The sequence below is a fragment of the Zophobas morio genome, unplaced genomic scaffold (genome assembly GCF_036711695.1).
Source record: "Zophobas morio isolate AGI-343-1 ecotype UQ-CSIRO unplaced genomic scaffold, CSIRO_AGI_Zmor_V1 ptg000026l, whole genome shotgun sequence".
In the NCBI taxonomy this organism is placed as follows: Eukaryota; Metazoa; Arthropoda; class Insecta; order Coleoptera; family Tenebrionidae; genus Zophobas; species Zophobas morio.
The window spans coordinates 770,421-788,178 of record NW_026972131.1 but is presented as its reverse complement, the minus strand read 5'-3'; the positions used below and the strand labels follow the sequence as shown (position 1 = coordinate 788,178).

Genomic DNA, 17,758 nt, shown 5'->3' with positions numbered 1-17,758 from the left:
TGATTTCTACTGTACATCCAACATTATTAACTAAGCTTTCCTTATTTTTACAGGACAATATTTTTATTTACTGAACAAAATGAATAATATACATAACTTCCATGATAAAAACATATCGTTAAAATTAGTTACTGTAACAAAAAATTTGTTATATGACAATTATATTTTCAAATGAACAATTGTATAATACATATATCGGTAAAGGTAACTTGTCGATAAAATATTATACTGAGCAGAATATTTTTACCGTTAATAATCTATCATCTGCAACAAAGAAAAAGCTCATGTTAGTACAATTCTTTTGTTTCTTATATCATATTTTACTTATTACTTGCTTACTTTGAATGATAATATCTGCAATTGATGATGGTAATTGCTCTCCCAGGAACCAGACAAAATCATACTTATCATCTTTCATGGTCCAACCGGAAGCAACTGGAGATAGAGAGGTTGGATGTTTCAAGTGAGCATTTCTCCAAAGCTTAGTCACGTAGCGGACCCTCAATAAATGTTGATACAATCAGGGTTGCCAGATTTTCAGAATCTTATGTAGCCAATGTGTTGCCACTTTGTCGCCAGATGTCGCCACTTACTAAAATTTTTCAACAGTAACAAAGTAAAAACAAGTGTTTTTTTTTCAAATTGATTTGAGCAACATTTCAGATATCGGCCAATAGTAGTTCGGAATTTGGCTTTATCCTGAGGTATCCTCGGCAATTAAATGAGCCGCTTATTGGGATCTGAAATCTTTGTGAAAAAAGGTATTCATTTTCAAGTTGTCTTTTTATTTAAAAAATACGAACATCGAAAAATACAAAAAATGTATTTAAAAAATACGAACATCAAAAAATAAAAAAATATCAAAAACAAATAAAATCACAAATAAAATAAACATAAACCTTAAAAAGCTTTCGTTGTCGTTCGTGTGTCATACTCTTTCTTTACTTGAATTGATAAAAATCTTCAGTTAATGTGCTTTTGACATTTTTATTTGACAAGTTATTTTTAGTCACTAATTTGTCACTAGATTGCAATTTTGCAACATATTGTACAGGTTTTTCGCATCTCACCACTGAGTACACTCAGGTCATTTTTTCCAAATCTGACACTGACAGTGCGGGAGTTTTGCGAACGGATATTATGTATAATGTCGTGTTAATAATTGGAATATTGATGCAACAACCAACGCTTCCTTAAAATTTTTGATTTGTTTAACAACTGACAACTGACATTTCACATTGTTGTACACATTATAATAAGCATTTACGCAGGCAGCGGCAGAACGGCACTGAATGACTGCCAGGGTTGCCACGCCGTTTTGCTTGCTATCGGTAGATTCCTTCAATAATTTTCGGTAAATTTCGGTAGATCGGTTTTTTGTGATAGAAAAGGTATTACACATAAAAAATACGATTTTTTTTTGTCATATATATTTTGGTAATGAAGAAGGTAGAAATATTTTGTTATTAAAAAGAAATAAATATAAAACAAAAAACAAAATATTAAGATAGATCATTTAAAAAAATATATAGGTAACATGCTAAAGGTAGTAGGAACATTTAGTTAAAAATAAAAACAATAAAACTATAATGTTCCCCTTATAAACTCGGGTGCTGAACTGTTTCGGGGATATACCGAATTTTGTCCAACTAGTTAAAAAAATCCCCTCTTAATTATTACGCGTTTAAAAAGAGTAGATATTTGGCGCTAGTGCGTAATAGAGGGAGCTAAACAAATCCGCAGAACTAAATTTATATTGAAAAAATATTAAGAAATGAGATTATAAAAAAAAATATTGAAAATTTATAAATGCATTAAAAATAAAAATTTCTTAAATTATCGTAGACTTTTCGGTAGATTTGGTGTGTCAATCGGTAAATCGGTAGACAGAGCCCAAAATCGGTAGATCTACCGAAAATTCGGTAGAAGTGGCAATACTGATGACTGCTACCCATAGTGCACTGTTGCGTGCGGGATTGCACAAATAAAATTCACAATAATATTCATCAAAGCTGTGATTTTCTGATCCGAGTCGCCGGATTTAGTAGCCAGTCGCCAGTTGGAAATTTTAGACGCCAGAGCTAACAAATAAGTAGCCGGTTTGGCGAAAAGTAGCCACATCTGGCAACTCTGGATACAATTCTGCTTTACAGGATGGCAAACTCGATGAGTCAAAATTCCGAAATTTTTTCTCAAAATTTTCATTAGAATTTTTTGATTGAAAAGTACTTGAGAATAAATTAAATCGAACACTATTGACATCCGACGAATTTTTTGCTCCATAAATTTGGCAAACAAATTTCTCAAGGATTACAAAAATTCTTTCAAGTAATTCTTCGTCATCATCCATAGTAATGTTTCCAAAAGCTGATTGAAATTCTTTAGATTTTTCCAAAACTTTGAAAGGCCTAACTTTTCCTTTTCTGAAAATGCCGGCATGTAATCACACCCAGTGATTGCGTGGAAGCATGGTAAAGCTTTAGACAAAGAATCGCCAAGGATTCGATATAACTCATTAACGTTGATGTATCGCTGATGATTTCCTACACCAATGTTGATCCAAATTCTTAAAAATGCCTTCAGATGATCCATATTACCCAGTAGTATAATCAAAATATCAGAGTCAGAACAGCGTATAACGACGTCTGCGTCAAAATCGATTTGGCATATCCCCAGTAGCAAGCAATATTTTTCTAATATTTATACAAGATTGATATAATAATTAAATGTTGACTAGATATTACAAATATTTATATAATATTCATTTTATATTTATAAATTTATATATGAATTTCAACATATATTACATATTTATGAAATGTCTTTTTATCAAGATACCGAACAACAAAAATGAAAAAAAAAAGTACCATGTTGGGACAACTTGTAGGTAATTTATGTCATACGGTTTTTATTGGAGCAACATTAAAAATTGATTTGAAAAAATACCAGCTATTGTGAAATTGACACTATTCGAAATATCGTGTTGCACACTATTAATTGCTCATTAAAAATTAATATTTTTTTATTTTTGCGAACAAAAAATAATAATTTTATTCATCATTTTTATAAAACTTACTTAAATTTGCGCTTGCTCTGCTGGAACGCGTTTGCGCAATGTGCAACATATACATATTTTCTGTTATTGTTGGTGGTTCAAAAAGTATTTTGTGTAAGTTCATGGTGTTTGTCCTATTGTGAATTGTGATTATCGGTACTGCGATAAATTCAGAATAGTGCAATAAATACCGTTTTGTCAAGAAAACAGTACTAACCCTACATAACCTCACTTCTGCAAGCAATGCAGAAAATGCAGTTTCTCAACACGTAAGTATATTTAAGAGGTTTAATATTTCTGAATATAAGCACATTATGAATGTAGAGATAAAATGATGAATGTCCGGGCGCAACCAAAAAAAAGAAGAAATCCAGTTAGAAATTGCGGGAGATACGCAGAAATTGAATGAATTGGTAAGCATTTATTATTCTTATTATTAACTCCTAGTATTTATAAACTAGTTAGTTTCAGACTGATAATAATGTTTATTTGCCAGGAAGAGAAGATGTAAAAAACATGTACCTATGCAATTTTGAAGAAATTATTAATAATGAACCAAATTGCTTTCAAGTTTTCAGGGCAAGGAAAAAATAAGCTCTCTTTTAGTGAACTCACAATTAACAAGGCTACAATATGTAAAGTTATGTGATTTCTTAAAAATTACGAAATTTGTAAGTTAATTTAATTGTAGGTACCACACGGAAACGTCACAAAAACGCCACAACTGCTGAAATTTAAAAAATGGTAGGACCTCATTAAGCGCAGACAAAAGCAAGAATGAATTCTCATCGAAAAAAACATGAGGTATGATTTTTTTTATTTTAATTAATTATATCGCTTTTCAGTGAATTGGTTATAGAGCAAATAATTATTAAATAAATATTTCTGTATAACGATTGAAATGTAGCAGAACATTGTTATTTCCATTGACAATGTATTTTTATTTCATTGTAAGTTGGCAGTGTATTTTTATGTTTAAAAAATTTATATTGTGTTTCACATCAGGTGATTTTTTAAATTTATGCTCTGGTTGCCCATGAAGCTTATGCCAGCAGTTTCAGTTTCACTGCTGACATAAGTGTCATGGGTAACTACAGCAAAAATTAAAAAACAATCACCCGGTACAAATTTTCAACGAATTGGTTCTAGGACATATAATTTTTAAATGTATAAATATTGCCGCAACGTTTCAAATACACTGTTATTTCCAGTGACAATATATTTTTGTGTTTAATAAATTTTATATTGTATTCCATACAAGTTTTTTTTATATCCATACCCCCTTTCATATGAAGAACATTTATTAAATGTTCTGAACTAAATAAGTATTAAACATTGAAAATAAATATATATTCAATATTTAAAACCAATATTGATTTTTAAAAAAAAAATCTGTCGTTACCCATATTATTTAAATGTTAGAACTTCAATATTGATTACATATAAAATGTTACTGGGGATATGATAAATAATGCGAGAATCAGCTTCTTCATGTTCTTCACATGATAAAGATTCTTCAACGCTCCGTACGACTTTGTTATTCAACACTTTATATGAATAACATTTGTTGAAACTGACATAAATGATTTTTTCACCAATGAAAGGTACCATGTCTTCACCATCCCAGTGATCAATAAAAAAGTTAACTAGAGCTATTTTAAATTCGATGTTCTTCAGTTCTACTGAGAAATTGTGTGGCCGAATTTGATTAGGACCAATTGATACAGGGGTAGTTGACTCTTCTCGCCGTGAACGTTCAAAATCTTTAATTGAAGTTGAAAAGTACTGGTCAAAAATCACATCAATACGATCAGATTTCATCTGGGAGATCGAAGAAAGAAACTTTTTAGAGATAGCATCGAAGATTTGTGGTACATCTTTCATGGTGTGCAAGATGAAAAAACCATCAACGATACTAATGTCGTTCTTTTTCAAGGTTTAGCAATCGAATTAATGTCTGGCAAATTAATTTTAGGTTTTTGAGTACTAAAGGAACATAATATTAAAATGACAGACATACTAAAATGGTTTGAAAATTTGATAAAAAAAAAAAATGCGTATGGCATGTAGTTTGCAACGATAAAAGTGTCTGGCAATAAAATAATTGTGTTTAATAAACCTATCTGAAAACAAGAAATTAAAAATTAAACTTCTTAAAATGCTTTCAAAATCTGGGATTTTTACCTGTACAGGTAGGATGCGCACTAATAAACGCAACCGCCACGGCCAGCCAGATGGGCTAGGGTCTACCCGATAGAGGAAGGCGAACAAAATATCAAAGAATCAGCTGACCTGAAATTCTTTCTCGAAAACGTTGCTAGCTCCTATACTATATTACTGCTATTGTCAGCGGGGGAAGTGTATCCCAGCTTGCAGGTAGAGCAGAGTAAGGAACTAAAATATTTATCTACTATGAAAGAAAACAAACAATATTTCTTAGCTTACGTTCGAGAAGTAAAAACGCAAAAACACGTCTACTGGTATATAAAAATTGCCATTTTGTAATATTAGTTTCAAAAGTTTTGAGCGATATTTGACAGGTGTATGACGTCATCGATAATTTTTTAAATAGCACCTCCTACCTTTTTTTAGCATAAAGTCCCTTGAAAGAGAATTTTTGATATGCGGTTTAACCTAATTTACTGTCATAAGAAAAGAAAAAAGCCAAATGTGTGTTTTAAAATAAATTAATAAAATCATTGTCAGAGACTGTTGAGATCTTTACTCGCAATACACACAACAAAAAAATGCTTGTTCATATATATAATTCCGACCATAATTCTTCCTCTTATTTTTAAATTCCTGTTTCCATAAAAATTCGTACGTGTTGGGCATATTCTGTAAGTAGGTAGAAAAGTAAAATTAAATTTCCAAGAATATTTTATTGTAGGTACGAAGGTTCGTTATTGTGAGTATTTCTTAGTAATCTTGGAATTTTTCAACCCGAAATCTTAGAAATTTAGGTAGGTACATACCTAGTTACCTCTCGGAATGTATTTTGAATGAAGCAAATTGGCGGAAGGTTATTTCAACAGAACTTCTCTCGCCTCTGCAATACAATAAAACAAACCCAGCTTTTTCGAAAAATTATAGAATTTGATTATGCGAATTTAATTTTTTTTATGAGAACCCGGATATGTTAAAATTTTGTCCAAAAATTCTAGATGTCTAGAGTGAAAATTCTACACGGATTTACACACCACAAGTGCAGGAGTATCTAATTTTATCAAATTTAAAAAACTTTGTATTATAAATTTTGGAGATGACGTCATCCCATTGGTGGTGGAGATGATTTGCCAAATTTTAGTTAGCGTTTAACCATCTACATGATATTTCTAATATACATACAAAATATGGCAATAATCGATCCAGTAGTTTCGAAGAACACTTGTCTAAGAAAAAATCGATACAGACTCCAGACAGACAGATAGCCAGATAAACAGACAGACAGACAGACATACGGAAACGGGAGACCACTTTTTTCGTACTCTAGAGGTCATGACACGTCGAGAAATTAGTACTGGACATAGAATTGTTGACATAGGCCACTTATTAACAACACTGAAATCAATCAGTCATATTATGTTGGGTTGTATTTTAGATAATATTGAAATAACTCATGAAAATTGTTATGGTTTAAAAAGTGTTTTCTACTACAAATGTAATATGTACGGAATATTTGGTAATTTTTGTACAGAACCTGAAAACCATATATGTATACAAAGTCAATTATGCAGCTATTTGTGGAGTTAGATCAACGGTCGTAGGTTATTCTCAAATTTCAGAATTTTGTTCAGCTCTAGATATCCCTCAAAAACCCTAGGCGACATATCGTAAAGCCGAGGCTAGAGTTCTAAAAAGCATCGAAGCACTTTTCGAAGAACAAACCAAAACGCAGGTAAAGAAGAGTACCGATTAGCTGTGAAGGCGAGGGAGGTAGATAATGATTGCGTCCCATATACTACCGTTACAATGCACTGTCTGGGGTAGGACGTATAATTGGTGCCAGAACTAAAAAAATACTTTATGTAGGAGTCAAAAACAAACTTTGTAGTTTCTGTAAAATCTATATGAAACAGAAAAAAGAAATTCCAACACATACCTGTTTTAAAAACGGGGAGCAAACATCTATGTCCATGGAAGCTTCAATTATCTTAGAGGGATTTACTTTAGATACTTTTTAGGAGAATTATAGGCGACGAGGATAGTAGCGTATTAAAAAAAGTTTGGGCTGCAAAACCAAATGATGCATATTATTTTATAGAAAAAATTGAATGTAGAAATCACATACTTCGTAAGTATTGTTCCAAAATTAGAGAAATAGTTAAAACAACGAAAGCAGGTATCACTATTAAAAATGTTTTTAAAAATAGTATTCTAAAATTTAGAACAGCAATTATAAGTGCTATTAAATTTAGCAAAAATGAGCCTCTTCCTTCTTTTCCAGCATATATTTGGCAATCACGAACAATGTGCAAGTTATTTTTGTTATAAAAGTGGACAGTCAAATGATATTTTATTTTCTACTTTCGCAAATGGTGTTTTATACGAACCTTACAAACAAGTTTTAAATAGAATTGCAACTTTGTCATCTAGTTTACTTTTTGATATTGAGAACAATGCTGTGGAATGCTACAATTCTGTCGTTAATAAATTTGTAGGAGGAAAAAGAATAAATTTTTAAGTTTTTCTGCACGAGGATCGTATCAAGGGTGATGCGGCAATAAGTTATAATAATAAGGGTACGTTCCTAATTCCGATATTCAAAAAAAAAAAAATTGGGGAGGCCAATGTGAGTATACGAAGGCGTTTGTGGAACAAAAATTGAAAAAAACAAAAACGATTAATAAAACTAAAACCTCTATTAAAAAATTGCGTATCCGAAGTCTGGATTCCGGTAAAAATAATATCGTCAACGATGAACAAACGAAAACGAAGTGTATGAAAGAAAAAAATCGGATTTATTAATAAAGCTGTCACAGAGTAACGTAAATGCTATTGAAAAAGGTACTTGTGGTCAGCGAATGTGTAGGAAATGGAGTAAAGAAAGGACAAAATGAGAGACGGAATTAACATCGCAAATACCGTTAAAAGTATTGTGCATTCCGATAAAACTTTATGAAAAAATTGCGCAAGTCTATACAATTTGCTATTGACAATGAAGAAAAGGCCAAAGAAAAATTTGAAGCTCTAACAAATTTGAAAACAATTTTTAGGAGCTTCTCCAGATGGGTTAATAAATTCTAATTCAATTGCAGAGATTAAATGTTCATATGCGGCTTGCAGTAAAAATATTAAAGAGCTGTTAAAAATAAAATCATTAATTTATTGTTCAATAAATGCAGTTATTACAATTACCTAGTTTGAACCCGAACCACAACTATAGGTATGTATCAAGTATAACAGGGTCCAGTGCATATAACTAAAAGATATATATATCCTTCTTAATGCTATTGTCAGGTACTTCAAAGGGTGGTCAAATAAGCTTAAGGTATTTAAAAGGTGCTCTATTGTGTGGGCCGTAAATTACAGCTTACCGACTCAGCTAATATTTTGGGTTGCCTAACTTACCAAAATTAGCCCAAAATGCTTTGCAGTTTTTTTACAATAACTAAAAGAAGTAAAATTTTAACAGAAAACGAAGAATGGCGCCTAAAGTAGAAAAAAATTCTCTATCACCTCGATATTTTTTAAAAGCACACCGAGTTATAGTTTTCGCTAAAAATCCGCTGGGGTTTTACGCACTTTATTTTTTATTTTAAAAACTGCTACGTTTTTAAAAAAATACAAGACGCTTCCTTAAAGATTTTTATGTCATTAGCACGCACATGTATCGCCCTGCTCTTCAACTGTTAAAATAAAGGCGCAAAATGGGTTGGCGTTTTGCCTTGTTTTGGCATCTTTTAATGACTGTGTGGCGGAGCCTTAACTGTATCACTTTTGGGCGCAATCAATCTTGGTTTTTGATATTTTAAATGTGGTGCCGCGAAATCCACCTATTCAATGTCGCCAACTTAAATTTGAATGCAGAAAAAGATTATATTTTTTTGCTTGGTTGGTAGTTCTGAGTCGCCGCGCAACAATAATGGATGCAGATACAGTATCTGTCAAGAGAAATCATTTGCATGATTTGAAAGAAATTCAAAAAACCTGGCAAAATGTCGAAAATAATATAAAAACTGTAAGTGTTGACAAAAATTTGGAACAAATGAACAATAGGTAAACGTAGTAATATCGTCGCGTCAGATTATTTACAAAAACATTTTATGCTGTTGTATAGGTTATGTTTTTTACATCGTAATGTTTCATCTTTTCTTTGTTGTTAAATCTGTTGAAGTAACAATCAAAAATTTAAGATAGGTTTTGGAGATGGGTTATCCTTTGGAAGAAACAGCACTTTCCAGGAATATTTCGACCAGGGTTTTATTGAGGGTTTCCGGGCGGCGTATTCAGTTGGAGAATTTAACGGATCTTTATTGTATGTACTCGCTTTTTTATAAAAATATGATTATACGTTTACGTTTTAGTTGTGAGTTAACACAGAACAAAAAGGAACATCTGGAGAAGCATCCAGTGAACGCAAAAACAGCGTGGTGTCAACTTTGTGAAAATAAGGAACTTTTCAATAGAAGCATTGCTGAAGTTGTTGCTCAACAAACGGAAATAAATGATAGAAACTTAAAACAATTACAGGATGGAATCTGAAAAAACTGCTATTTATTGATTTATTAGTTGAATTAAAAGTACACAAAAAGTTTACTAGTTTATAAATAAAGTCCTTCAGGAGTTCCTTCCTTCTTCCTATATAACACACTTTCTTTAGACTTCTTGAAATCTTCATTCATGACTTTCATTCTTCTCTCTCGAAGAGCCATTAATCCAGCCTCAGTGCAAATTGCCTAAAAAGAATAATGATAGATTACTTAATAATAACTTAAAAAGTGAAGTACCTTGATATCAGCACCGGATAGATCATCTTTTGCCATGATAAGTTCTTGTAAATTAACATCTTCAGCAAGCGTCATTCTTGATGTATGAATGTTAAATATTCTTTTTTTTGTTTTTTCATCAGGCAATGGGAACTCTATTTTCCTGTCAATGCGGCCAGGTCGAATTAAAGCTGGGTCAAGAGTTTCAATTCGATTAGTGGCCATTATTACCTACAAACATTTCATAATATTGTAACTAAATAACATCATACATACCTTAACATCTCCTCTGGAATCAAAACCATCCAATTGATTGAGTAGTTCCAACATAGTTCTCTGAATTTCACGTTCTCCACCTGAATTGGAGTCATATCTTTTTGTTCCCACTGCGTCTATTTCATCAATAAACACAATAGAAGGTGCGTGTTCTTCTGCAACCCTAAACAACTCTCTTACCAATTTTGGTCCATCACCCTATAATTTGCAATATGAATAGCATATGTTTGTATAACATGTGTATTATTTTATGTATGTTTTATTAAATATATTATTATCATTATTTAGTTATAAAAGTTTTTTTATTTGTTCCTCACTTGTAAACATCAATTTATCAAGTCACTGTATTCAACATGAAAATGTCAGCTAACTGGCTAGCCAGCAAAATTTTTACATCCCTGCTTGTGCTCATACAGCCATGTATTTTAAACTATTGTAAGTTGAAATGACAGCCAAAGTTGATTCAGGCAAATTTTCACTCACAATTGCTGCTTCCTCAGTAATATCAAAATGTCTTTAACATCCACTGAAAGAGTAAGAAAACACCGACAAAAATTAAAGAGACTTAGAATACCTAAAATCAACCAACCGAAAATATCAGCAGGTAAGTTGAAATAAACAATGTATGTAATATTAAAGTAAAAGGATCAAGTGCTAAAAGAAAAAATATTCAAATTTACCGAATTTACAATTTATTTACTTGATGATATTAGGTACAATCGCACGCAAATGTTTTGAGCCTATGGGCGGATCATTTTTGCCGATCGTCACTGAAGGAGGCGGTCCAAATCGTCCAAGGGCAGAATTTGTAGGTAGGCTCAAACTACAACGAAATTTACGTGTTGACCAAATTCTTACTCTGAATTAGTTTGAATTTTATAAATACCCTATCTAAAATGTTCAGAATATGATGAGTCTATACTTGTGATTTACCATTCCATTTATATTTTTTGGTTTTGTTTATACATACAGGGTGACTCAAAAAAAATAATGACTGAGTCAATTTATTTTATTGAAGAAATCAAGAATTGCAAAACTGAATACTTTGAAATCTTGTCGATTAGTTGTAACCTGAGCCCAATTTTTTTTGCAATATGTGTGATGTGCTATTAGTTTCCGTAAGTTATAAAATTAGAAAAAAAAAACCTATTTCTGCTCTAATAAAATCGAGAATATGCTCAAAATCACACTAATATTAGGTCTAATTGTGTAGTTATAAGATTCATATTAAAATAAGTCACGGACATTTTTTGAAGTGTACAATTTTGGTTTAAAGTTTATCAATCATGTTTGAGGCTTTATTTTATCCGTTTCATTTGTTATCCTTTACTGCGGTCTCTCTTGAGTCGAGGTGTAACACCGGACCGAACGTTTTTCGACCGATAGGATAATTTATTACTTCCGACATCTTTTCGGTGACAAATTTAATCTTCGCATACTTCAGCGTAGTTAGTGAACTCGTTGTGACCACTGAAATATACAAAGAGTAAATTTTGAAATGGAACGAAAGTCGAAGAATACTTTCAAAGCCACGATCAAAATGTGTTTGCTTATCTTCGCCAAAAAATGCATGACGTCATCGTAAAATTTGATATGATGAGTCTATACCTGTGATTTATCATTGCAGTAATATTTTTTAAATTTACTTATACAGCCTGTCTCAAAAAAAGATCACTTCGATTTTCGATTTTTCGTTTTTTGGACCAACCATTTCATCGAATTAGATTTTTCAGTTTCAATTTTTCTATCAACTTTTCGATTTTATTACTTTCCAATTTTCTGATTTTTCAAATTTGCGGTATTTTGAATATTCGAGTTTTTAGTTTTTTCGTTTTTCGATTTTTTAAGATTTCGTTTTTTTGATTTTTCGATGTTTCGATTTTTTGATTTGCCATTCTTTCAATTTTCGATTTTTCGTCTTTCCATTTTTAGATTTCTGGATTTTTCTGTTCGTCAGTTTTTAGATTTTGCAATTTTTTTGCATTTTTCGATTATATTTTACTTTCCGATTTTTTTGATTTTTGAATTCTCGATTTTACGTTTTTAATTCTTCTATTCTCGATTTTTCGGTTGTTTTATTTCTCGACCATCGATTTTTCAACTTTCGATTATTCGATTTTCCATTTTCTGATTTTACGATTTTTCGATTTTCGTTTTTCCGCTTTTGTGGTTTTTCGATTTTTCTGTTTGTTTCAGTTTTTATAGTTCTGCAATTTGTTTTATTTTTCCATTTTTCGATTATTTTACTTTCCGATAGTTTGATTTTTGAATTTTCGGTTTTTCAATTTTTCGGTTTTTTAATTTTTCGTATTTTGATTTTCGATTTTTCAGATTTGTGGATTTGTGTCCGTTTTTTCGATTTTTAGAATATTGATTAATCGAATTTTCGATTTTTGAGCATTTCGATTTTTCGATTATCATTTTTACGATTTTTCAAAATCTCGATATTCGAGTTTTCGATTTTCCATTTTTCAATTTTTAATTTTGCTTTTTTCGATTGTTGCTTTTTAGAATTTTCCCTTCGTCAGCTTTTAGATTTCAATTTTGTTACTTTCCGATTTTCCACTTTTCGATTTTTTTATTTTTTTTCGATCGTCGTTTTTTCGATTTTCATTTTTCCGATTTTTTAATTTTTCAATTTTTAGGCCTTGCAATTTTTTTACTTTTCGTTTTTTTGAGTATGTTTCATCGAATTTTCGATTTTTCGGTTTTTCCATTTTCCGATTTTCGATTTTTCGATTTTCCATTTTTAGATATTTTTCGATTTTTTTTTATTTTTCGATTTTTCTGTTCGTCAGTTTTGAGACTTTGTAATTTTTACTTTTCCACTTTTCTATTATTTTAGTTTCGGATTATTCGATTTTTGAATTTTCGTTTTTTTTTTTCATTTTTCGATTTCCGATTTTTTAATTTTTCGATTTTTCGGTTTTTTAATTTGTCGATTCTCGATATTCCGATTTTCGATTTTTCGATTTTCCAATCTTCGATTTTTCAATTTCCAGTTTTCGATTTTCTACTTTTTGATTTTACGGTTTTTCGATTTTTCTGTTCGTCAGTTTTTAGGCTTTGCAATTTGTTTACTTTTAGATTTTTCGATTATTTTACTTTCCAATTTTTTGATTTTTGAATTGTCGACTTTTAGAGTTTTCAATATTATGAATTTTCGAATTTTCGGTTTTCCTATTTTTCGATTTTTGACTTTTCCATTTTTCGGTTTTTTGTGTTTTCTATTCTCCGTTTTTCAATCTTGCAAATTTTCGATTTTTCAGATTTGTGAATTTCCAGTTTTTCGATCGACCTACGTATTAGATTAATTGAATTTTCGATTTTCGGTTTTTCCATTTTTAAATTTTTGATTTTCCAGTTTTGTATTTTCAGATTTTCTGTTTTTCGCATATCTGATTTATCAAATTTTCGATTTTTCGGCTTTTCGATTTTTCGATATTTGATTTTCGAATTTTCGATTGTTCAGTTTTCCATTTTTCAACTTTTAGACTTCAATTTTTTTACTTTTCGATTTTCCAAATTTTCGAGTTTCAAATTTTCAAATTTTTTATTTTTCGATTTTCTTTTTAAATCTTTGAATTTTTCGGTTTTGATTTTTCGAACTTTTGATTTTTAATTTTTCCATTTTTCGGTTTTTAGACTTCAATTTTCTTTCTTTTAAATTTTTCGATATTCTATTTTCCGCTCTTCAGAATTTTCGATTTTCAGTTTTCAGACTTTCCATCATTAGAATTTTGAATTTTTCAGTTTTATGATTTTTCGATTTTTAGAAAATTTGAGTAGTCGAATTTTCGATTTTTCAATTCATGGATTTTTCTATGTTCAATTTTTCAATTTAAATTTTGCGATTTTCAATTTGTCCATTGTCGATTTTTAGAATTTTCGGTTTTTCAATTTTTCCATTCTCAACTGTTGGACTTCAATTTTGTTACTTCCCGATTTTTTGGTTTTCGATTTTCCAATTTTCAGAATTTCCAAGTTTCTTTATTCAGATTTCCAATTTTTTGCTTTTTCGATTTTTCTGTTGGTTTCAGTTTTTAGGCTTTGCAATTTTTTTCTACTTTATATATTTTGATTATTTTAATTTCCGATTTTTTTTTATTTTTGTTTTTGATTTTTGAGGTTTGTGAATTTCCACTTTTCGATCGACCTAGGTATTTGATTAATTGAATTTTCGATTTTCTGTTTTTTGCATTAGTGAATTTCAGTTTTTCCGATTTTTGATTTTGCGCATATTTGATTAATCAAATTTTCGAAAAAGTTACCATGCTTACAAAAACTTCAAAACATCTACAATATTTCAAAGTATTCAGTTTTTCTATTCTTGATTTCTTCAATAAAATAAATTGACTCAGTCATTAACTTTTTTGAGACACCCTGTATAACCAAATCTAAAAAATATTAATGCAGTGATAAATCACAAGTATAAAAACTCATCATATTTTATACATTTAAGATAGGATTTATTCTGCAAAATTTTGAGGTGACGTCATAATTTTTTTAGAGGGGATAAGCAAATATATTTTAATTAAATCATGTTTATCATGACTTTAAAACATCTGCAAGATTTCGAATTATTCGATTTTGCAAATTCAAAATTAAATTGCAAAATATTGTTTCATAATTTTGATTTTTTTTCCAAAATATAATAAAAACTCAACACGGAGTCATAAACTACATGTGTAGGACTATGTTACTGTATATAATTTAAAACCCATTTCCTATGCATAAATTTGAAGTGACGTCATCACATTATTGGTGGGGATGATTAGACAAATTTAATAATTTTGCGACATTTATGAAAAAAATATCAGTTAACAAAAATGGCACGTTTTTATTATTATGCCAGTTACATGTCACTCAACGACAATATCGTTTTTTTTTAAGAGTATTTTATTTGAAAAAGTGATGAAATTTTTCATACGGAACAATTGGTCGAAAGATGTTATAAAGCAAAATAATTCATGTCCGGACCATCGTTACTCACGAACGAAAGTGACCATTATTTTATGGGAACAACTACCTGCTAAATCTTCTCCGACAAATTCGAGAGAACTGGTGTGAGCCATAAATATTTCTTACCAAATGGAAATTTCGTTGTAGTTTGAGCCTACCTACAAGTTCTGCCCTTGAAGGATTTGGACCGCCTTCTTCGGTGAGGGCAGGCAAAAACGATCCGCCCATAGGCTCAAAACATTTGCGTGCGATTGTACCATCATTTGCAATTTCCATTTGTTTGTTTTCATTTTGCTTTTCTCGCTTTTCTCCTTTTTATTTTCATGGTATCTTAACTTTTTTTTTAGCGGAATGTCTTTTTTCTTTGTGCAGCTTATGTTTGCCCCATATTCCTGCTGATATTTTCGGTTGGTTGATTTTAGGTGTTCTGAGTCTCTTTAATTTTTGTCGGTGTTTTCTTACTCTTCCAGTGGATGTTAAAGACACTTTGATTAACACAGCAAAATCAAATTACTGGTAGTTTGACCGCTGTCAAGACTAATTATTTAATTTCAAAGGTAAGCCACTGAAAGAAAATTATCCTGTTTCGTGTAAGTAACGATGCGATTTTTAATAATAATCACAAGGTAATTTCAATAAAAGTACAATGAAAATAGAGAGCGAGAACGAGAAAAAGAGATAATGTAACCCGATTTGCAATTATTTTTAATATTTCCGAACAACATGAAAATTGTCGTTACTTACACCAATTATCACATATATCAGAAGAAGTGTAATATTTTTTTAAAGATGATGTTGGGATAAGTATTGATTGTACATTATTGTCAATACAGGTGCACTCTTTACAACCAAGCTTTATATTGTAAGTAAATCAAGATATTTACTTTGCTTCTAGCAATGTTAAAGAAGATATAATATCTATCATTTCTTTGAACAATTTTATTATTCCTCAATAACAAGAAATTTTTACTGCGGGTGTTATGATAATGTAAAAGCAAATATATGCTAGTAAAATTTAAAGTTTTTAGAAGCACTAATTGTAAGATTTACATTAATTTAACAATTTTCAAAAAAATGTGCTGAGGTTGACATTTTCGTGGAATTACCCCATGCTAGTAACTATCAGATTTGTTAGGCTTTACAACCACAGTAGTTTTTGTTTTTTAATTCTGATGTGACGTTGCCACGTTATTCCAATTTTCTGGTATTTACTTAACATTAATGGAAGACTTCACAAAAAAAAAAAACGCAGTACAGTTACTTTTATTTAAAATCTCTGTTACAAGATTTTGTGTAGAGATAAACAAAGCTACGCGATTTGTTATGGTTCAAATGAAATTAAATTTTTATAGTGTTAATAAAAAAAAATTACAATTTCTACTATCGAATTTCAGTATTTTTTTTTATTACTGTATTTTATTCTATTTTTGTTGTTTTTCTTTTTTGTTAAGTAAGTGTGTTCTATAGGTATATAAAGAACTATTATACATACCAAATATTTTTGAATAAGCTCTGATCCAACAACTCTTAAAAATGTTGCTGAAGTCTGGTTAGCCACTGCTTTGGCCAACAAAGTTTTACCTGTACCTGGTGGACCATATAAAATGACACCTTTTGGTGGTTTAATACCTGCAATTAAACAAGTGTAAAACAAGTGCCTTCATTTTTAAATTTAATTTTAAAAATTATAAATAATTTTACCCATTTCTTCATAGTATTCAGGATGAGTCAAAGGAAGTTCTACAGATTCCTTAATTTCCTGAATTTGGGTGTCAAGACCACCAATATCAGCGTATGTTTCCTGTGGAGCTTTTTCAAGTTTCATGACAGTCACCATGGGGTCAGTGTCATCACCGAGAACCCCCACAACAGCGTGAACTTTATGATTTAAAAGTACTGAGCAACCTGGCTCAAGCTGATCCTTGTCTACAAAGGATAAGATGCTAACATAGTGTTCACTGCCTACAGATGTAGAAACAATTGCGTGGTTATCATCAATGATTTCTTCAAGATTTCCAACAGACATTGGAGTGCCTCGAAGATCATCAACCTTTGATCTTTCTTCCTCGTTTTTCTCTTCTTGCGGCTTTAAGCGTTCTTGGTTACGGATAAATTCTTCTTCCATTAATAAATAGTCCTTGATGCGTTCAAGTTTTAATAATTTTAACCGACATCGCGTATGCGGGGTGACCACTGGTAGTTTTAGGGCCGTATCAGGACCTTTAGTGCGGCGCTTCTTTTTTCCAACACGAGTGGGAATTGGGGGTTCATATTTTTTCTTTTTGTCTTTTTCTTCTTTTTTATCGCCGCCTCCCGGACCTGACTGGCTTTGACCCTTGGAATTAATTAAGTTTGAAAGTTTGAAGTTAATAACTGGCATAAACTTCTTACCATCTGATTTGGTGTTGAATACTCACTACACTCAAGAGATAATTTTTATTACTTGTGCTCACAAAGCACTAATACAACAATTACTTTGTATGTTCTGCTTTTAGAAAACACACAGTCATCACCTCGAATGACATATGTCAATTTT

The 17,758-nt window shown here is 30.8% G+C and overlaps 1 protein-coding gene and 2 long non-coding RNA genes across 8 annotated transcripts; 2 read left to right on the top strand and 1 right to left on the bottom strand.

Annotated features, from left to right (window-relative positions):
- Window positions 1–3,082: 3,082 nt before the first annotated feature.
- LOC135136422 (uncharacterized) lies at window positions 3,083–4,323 on the top strand. Of its 6 annotated transcripts, none has more exons than XR_010281706.1 (5): window positions 3,084–3,324; window positions 3,380–3,468; window positions 3,517–3,690; window positions 3,747–3,859; window positions 3,901–4,322. It is a non-coding gene; the product is annotated as an uncharacterized LOC135136422 (long non-coding RNA). The 6 variants fall into 6 exon arrangements; XR_010281704.1 differs by having other exon boundaries at window positions 3,915–4,321; XR_010281707.1 differs by having other exon boundaries at window positions 3,083–3,324; window positions 3,527–3,690; window positions 3,747–4,323.
- Window positions 4,324–9,129: 4,806 nt separating this feature from the next.
- Window positions 9,130–9,812, top strand: LOC135136110 (uncharacterized). Its single transcript, XR_010281672.1, has 3 exons — window positions 9,130–9,236; window positions 9,412–9,533; window positions 9,583–9,812. It is a non-coding gene; the product is annotated as an uncharacterized LOC135136110 (long non-coding RNA).
- LOC135136109 (26S proteasome regulatory subunit 4) lies at window positions 9,753–17,758 on the bottom strand. The gene is made up of 6 exons (XM_064065238.1): window positions 17,614–17,758; window positions 16,924–17,557; window positions 16,715–16,851; window positions 10,261–10,458; window positions 10,006–10,215; window positions 9,753–9,954 (listed from the first exon to the last, which is right to left on the bottom strand). Exons 1-6 carry the CDS (start codon window positions 17,614–17,616, stop codon window positions 9,820–9,822), a joined length of 1,317 nt encoding a protein of 438 aa, XP_063921308.1. The 5' UTR covers window positions 17,617–17,758; the 3' UTR covers window positions 9,753–9,819.